At 30.9% G+C, this 6,437-nt stretch overlaps 1 protein-coding gene across 1 annotated transcript; it reads right to left on the bottom strand.

Annotated features, from left to right (window-relative positions):
• Positions 1–233: 233 nt before the first annotated feature.
• LOC111283495 (small ribosomal subunit protein uS19x-like) lies at positions 234–3,490 on the bottom strand. Its single transcript, XM_089758663.1, has 4 exons — positions 3,336–3,490; positions 3,063–3,211; positions 2,904–2,961; positions 234–759 (listed from the first exon to the last, which is right to left on the bottom strand). The coding sequence occupies exons 1-4, from the start codon at positions 3,336–3,338 to the stop codon at positions 511–513; spliced, it is 459 nt and encodes a 152-aa protein (XP_089614789.1). The 5' UTR covers positions 3,339–3,490; the 3' UTR covers positions 234–510.
• Between the last annotated feature and the right edge of the window lie 2,947 nt (positions 3,491–6,437).

Genomic DNA, 6,437 nt, shown 5'->3' on the forward strand with positions numbered 1-6,437 from the left:
TTTTTTTATAATTTAAAAAAAAATCATTTTTTTTTAATTTTCAAATTTTTTTATTTTTAAAAATTTTTAAAAATTTTTTTAAAAATTTTCTTTTAATGTTGATGTGAAAATGAATAACCTAACACTGATTGAACTTTTTTAATGTGTCAACATTTTATTAGATCTTCATGCCATATCAACAAGATGGCATTAATCTTTAAATATCAAAGTGATTGATGAAATGAGAGTTAAAATATCAAACTGATAATTTTATTTTTTTCAATACCAAATTGACAGAAAACATATAATTTAAAAGTTATTTTTATATTTAACTCTTTTTTGAAAAAAACTTCAATTTTTTACTACCATTTCAGAAGGGGAAATAGGGAACAAATCCAAAGCTTTAACTATGTCCTATTCTCTAACTTGAGCACTCAATGTTCAGGAATGTAGCAGCACTAAACAAACTGATCAAAATTCAATAACAAAAAATATTCCACAGGCCAAGAATTGAGGCACATGCAGAATCTTTCACTTGAGAGGAATAAACCTGGATGAATGGGTGGCACCAATACCAGGCCTCCCGTGCTTCACAGGCTTGTAGGAGATTGAGAATTCAGCCAAATAATGGCTAATCATTTCGGGCTTGATTTCCACTTGATTGAAAGTCTTTCCATTGTAAACACCAATAACACTGCCTATCATTTCGGGAACTATAATCATGTTGCGGAGGTGTGTCCTGACAGGCTCAGGTTTCTCACCCGGTGGAGCCTCCCGTTTCTATTTCAACAAGCAGAATAACATTCTTAGTATATTATGCTATCTACATTTAATTTGGTCATCATCACCAAGGAATAAAATAGTTCAAGGGAAAATTATTATAAATAAAAGAAATCAGTAAAATACCCTAATGAACATATAATATATACATTCAATGGAAACATATGCAACTGCAGGAACAAAGATTCTAAAGATGGAAGAAGCACAATAGCTAAAGATAGTCAGAGGAGAAAGGAAGATAATCATGCAAAGAATTTTTAAAATACAACATGATACCAAAAAATTTCAATCAATAAGTTCTGCTACCATTACACCAGTAGAGAAAATTTTGCATATAGGCAATTTCTACTTATAACAGTCGGAGGTTCAGAATCTGCCATCACCATATCAAAATAAAAAAGGGCTGTAAACGAGCAAATTTGTAGTATTGCTTCCTTCTGAGAGGACTAGAACTGAAGGGCGGGAACAGTAGAGAAAATTTTGCATATAGGCAATTTCTACTCATAACAGACGGAGGTTCAGAATCTGCCATCACCATATCCAAAGAATTTTTAAAATACAACATGATACCAAAAAATTTCAATCAATAAGTTCTGCTACCATTACACGAGTAGAGAAAATTTTGCATATAGGCAATTTCTACTTATAACAGTCGGAGGTTCAGAATCTGCCATCACCATATCAAAATAAAAAAGGGCTGTAAACGAGCAAATTTGTAGTATTGCTTCCTTCTGAGAGGACTAGAACTGAAGGGCGGGAACAGTAGAGAAAATTTTGCATATAGGCAATTTCTACTCATAACAGACGGAGGTTCAGAATCTGCCATCACCATATCCAAATAAAAGAGGGATGTAAACAAGAGCAAATTTGTAGTATTGCTTCCTTCCGAGAGGAGTAGAACTGAAGGGCGGCAAAAATGTTACACAACCAGATCAACAACTTCTAACACAACTGATTAATCAACCCAATTCATAACACTATCAAACATTTCACAGACTCTCACTAAAATGTTGTATTAACATTTACCAATGCTTTAATATCTCATCTTAGGTACCAACTTTAGAGCAACTTTTTTAACCCAAAAAAAAGAGAAAAAAAGAAATCTGACCATTAAGAAGTTTGATAATTAGTTCATAGCAATGTTTGGAAAAACAGAGTTTACACCAAGGTATAAAGATTGTTATACTTCAATCTACACTTTCTGCAAAGCATGAAAACATTATCATATTGTGGAGCTACCTTCACATGTCCTCATCAAAAGATTGAACTGAAACTTAATAAGACCAATGCTATCCTGTTATAGCTAACAGGCATTTTGTTGTGTTCATTGATTTATTCTATTAAAATCCTCAATAGTCCCCAAAAACTAAATCCATCATGTGTTTTCCTTTCCATCAATAATTGTTGACTCACAGCTATCCAACAACCCAAGGTTATTCCTTCCATTGTGTGGTCAAAAAAATAGAAGGAGCTTTGCAAGACCACATCACCATAGCTGATATCACAATTTTGGTCAATCAAACCATCCATTCAATAAATAATATGATGAAAATCAACTACATAGTCCATCAGAATTATTATCAACCATTTATATATAACTTCACCCAACAAGTGAACAATCACAAATATTATGCTGAAGAAAATGATGATATCATCAGTTTCCAAACCCCGATTGCTTGCGAAACACAAAACTCTATTATGCATACAAATCAAGTAGAGAAACGAACTAGATAAGAAATGCAATTGTTGCAAACTTGCATCGTTAAATTATGTGGAAATACATGACCAATAGAGTTGAGTACAGAAAACCAGTTTCCTGAATGAGAAATTTTAACAAAGTGAAAATTCAAAGCTTCTACAACCTCTTGATATCGTATCTAGTAAGCATTCTACAGCTTTACATGATCATCATTCATCAGTACCATTTTCCCATATCTAGTCAATCATAACTCATATCTAAGTACATACACAACTAATTACAACAAAATATTACAAAAATAAAATAGCAAAAGTAATCTAAAATACTAAACATCAAGGGCAACGATAGAAAAAATGCAAATCCACACAGCAATAAAGAGGAAAAAAGCACTATAGAATCAGTTAATTCCTCGTATGGTCTAAAAGATGGAAAGTAAAACACTCACAGCTTTGCGCAATTTCTTGATCAGAGCCATTGGCTTCCTCTTCAAACCCCTCTGAAACCTAAAAAAGAAAAAACAAAAGTACCTTAATTTACAAATTAAAGGGCATAAAACGAGCTTAAAGAAGAAAAAGTTCAAATAGTGATGAAAGCGAGAGGTAACCTTCGGCGAGCACGAGCGGGAAAGAGCTTGACAAGCTCATCAGTGGACATATCCAAGAGAGCATCGAGATCGACACCTCTGAAACTGAACTTCTTGAATGTTCTCTTCTTCGGTATCCCTGCAGCAGCGACATCAGTTTCCACATCCGCCTAAAAAAAAAGCGACATTGTTAAGATACTGTTTGGATCCCGAGAAAATTGAAGAAGATGATCTGGAAAATGAAGCAAATTAAAAGTAAAGAGAGGCGACTGGAGAGAAAGATGATGGCCAGACCATGGCGACAGATGAAGCAGTAAACCGCACCACCTAAGCCGCGGGAGTGAGAAAGAGACTCTGCGGTTGTTAAGGTTTAGGAATAGCGGTGTAAAGGCTTATATGGTATACGACATTGAAATGGGGTTTTTATTCGTCACCCGGATTGGATCCAAATTGATTTAGCTCGACAAATCGAAATCGCCTGTTTTCCATTTTTACCCTTCACATAATCCAATTGTATTCGTTAATTTGTCTACCTATTCGTCAAGTCCACGACAAAAAAATTTAAGCTTAGACCTAACGAATAAAAATATTTTATTATCAAATAATTAATTTTTATTTAATTTTCATTTAAATATATTTTAAATATTAGTATTATTTTTTATATTATTAATAATAAATTTAAATTAAATGAAATTTATAAGATGGCCGAATCTTAAACATACTTTGAAATATCAATTGAATTTGATTTGACTAAGCTTTATCTATGGATATTGCTATTCACGAGAAACGTTCTTGTGTTTTGGATTGTTACTAGTATGTGTTCAACTTAAACATTACTCGCAACATGGTCACGCATTGCTGCGGGGTTAAAGTTTTTTTTTATTATTACAATAGAATAAGTCATGCTAATGAATTTCTATAACAATTTTTATATAATATGTCACATATTTTTATACACAATATATATTCATAAATGTAGTAAAAATAATTTACATTGCTAAAAACTTTGTCTTAAACCATGTTGTCTTTGCGCCATAAGTCGGGGGAATGACTTTTATTCCATTGGATAAGAAAAGGGAAAAAAGTTTGTCTAGTTCATTCTCTAATATTTTCAAGAACAGTTCAAGCATATATTAGATGGGTGTTTGATTTGGGTGTCATAATGTCTAGATTTGAAGATCTACCGTTAGATATTGACTTAAAAAATCGTCATTAATATTTTTTGTTTAAGTGCAATTGACCACTTAAGGAATTTATCATTTCAAGGAACACTCAAGCTTGACTAAGGGTCTCTAAAAGAATAAGTTTAAGTCTATTAACAAGAACAGAGTTCGAGAGTACGATTACGTGTGAGGAAGGTTATAGCTCCTCACAACGCCCATCGAAAGATGACACCAGCTTAATTTCATGTTATCTAATAAGCCTTAAAAATTTTATCAAGTAATTAATTATTGAAAATTATTCTTAATTAACTCTAATATTTTTGACAAAAAATTAAGAAAAATCTCCTCACCTCAAGAGTATACAAAAAAATAACTGTTTCACTTACAGAAACTCTATCGTCAGATTATTTAACAAAAAAAAATTTCAAGAAAAGAAAGAAAGAAAAAAATAAAATAAAATAAAAAAGAATAATAATTTAACTTTTGATATAAATCATTTTCTTTTCATTTAAAAAAAATTAATTGCTTTTGTACAAGAAAAATTGATACTTTCAACTTTTCCTTAAAGCATTTAAGAGTTTTTATTTTAAGAAAAATTGATACTTTTAACTTTTTCTTAAATATTTTTCTTAATAATTTTTATTTTTAAGAAAAATTTCTACTTCCAATTTTTCCTCAAAAGGCTTTTTTCTAAAATTTTAATTTCAAGAAAAATTAATACCTTCAACTTTTCCTCAAAAATATTTTTTTTATTATTTTAAAATTTTATTTTAAAAAAATAATTTTTAAATTTGATTTTCAAGGACAATTGATACTTTCAACTTTTTCTAAAAAATATATATATTTTTAAAATTTTTATTTTTCTTAAATTTAATCATAAAAAAAAACTAAAAAAATACTAAGAAAAATACTCAATAAAATAAATAAAAAATATATCAAAGAAAAACAAAAAAAAAATGGCTCGACTTGCGGCTAGATCGGCTCTACTACAGATAAAAGAAGCGGCTCGCAATCTCGGCTCAAGAGAGGCGACTCGGCTCAGCTGAAGGGTTAGCTGGAATGCGGGTCGACCAAAGTGGGTTGTGCTCGGGTCGGGTTGCCCAAATGAAAAACGTATGGATCTTGAGTCTTTTTAATGCCAAAATGATATCGTTTTGCACAGGTATAAAAGGTTGAAATCTGATCTTTTCTTTAGATTTCCCTTTTTCATTCTCTTTCTTCCCTTTTCTTTTCTCTTCCTCTCTCTCTAGAGCCGAATGAATTTCGGTTGAATCTATATCAAATTTTCGAAAGCGTTGCCAGAATCTGGGTTGGTTCATCGAAAAGTTACCAAAAAATTCAACCAATGCTAGAATATGGGTCGATTCTAAGAAACCTACTAAAAATTCAACTGACGTCAAAAAATCCATTGAAAAATTCAACTGACATAAAAAAATTTCATCGAAATCTAGAAATTTTCTAAAAAATTTCCAAATTTTTTTCTCTCTACTTACTGTGTTTTGATATATCTATTCTCGTTTCTGCTTCTGATTTTCTTTTTATTTGTTTTTTATTTTTTGTTTTGTTTCGTGGCTATTTTTTGTGTCCTCTTCTACCTATCCATGATCTATATTTATAGGATTTTTGGGGCCATAGAACCCAAATCTTAATAGAAGTCCCAATTTGCTTTGGTCTTTAACCTTGTTCCACCTCTTCCAATCCATTTTAAACTCTTTAACCTAGTTTCATGCAAACTCAAACACCTTTTTTCGTTTTCTTTCATTTTTATTATTTTTTAATTTTTTAATTGCCAGAATTAATCTTGTAGACATAGATTGGGGTGTCTACATTGGGGTAATTCATAATTTTTTTTTCTTTCAGAATCTTGATAATAAGTATTTGATTTTCATGTATGATTCAAGATAATTTGATTATATGAGAAAGTGATAGATTCTCAACAGTACCCAAAGTCTCAGAATCAAAAACCCATATATTCTTATGGTATTCTAAGATTCTAGGGGAAAAGTTGTGTTATTTTCAAATTTGATTTGAGAAAAAAAACTATGAAATAGCTATTATCTTTTGGAAAGCATGACTGGAAGCGATTGCAACTCAGTTGTAGGTTTTTGTTGCTAATTTTTTTTATATTACAATTAATTGTGTTTAGCATGAAGAAACGTCCTAAATAATCCATCGTTTAAGGCATTTGGGTTAAAGAAACACCATAAATGATGATCATTTAAGGCATTTTTCC

Source organism: Durio zibethinus, chromosome 3, assembly GCF_047325235.1.
Source record: "Durio zibethinus cultivar Kanyao isolate XHJ-2024 chromosome 3, ASM4732523v1, whole genome shotgun sequence".
NCBI classification, from domain to species: domain Eukaryota; kingdom Viridiplantae; phylum Streptophyta; class Magnoliopsida; order Malvales; family Malvaceae; genus Durio; species Durio zibethinus.

Coding starts and splice junctions, on each gene's coding strand:
- LOC111283495 (XM_089758663.1), bottom strand. Junction 2,962..3,062: donor CCCGCTCGTGCTCGCCGAAG/GTTACCTCTCGC, acceptor TTTCTTTTTTAG/GTTTCAGAGGGGTTTGAAGA. Junction 760..2,903: donor TCAAGAAATTGCGCAAAGCT/GTGAGTGTTTTA, acceptor TTGTTGAAATAG/AAACGGGAGGCTCCACCGGG.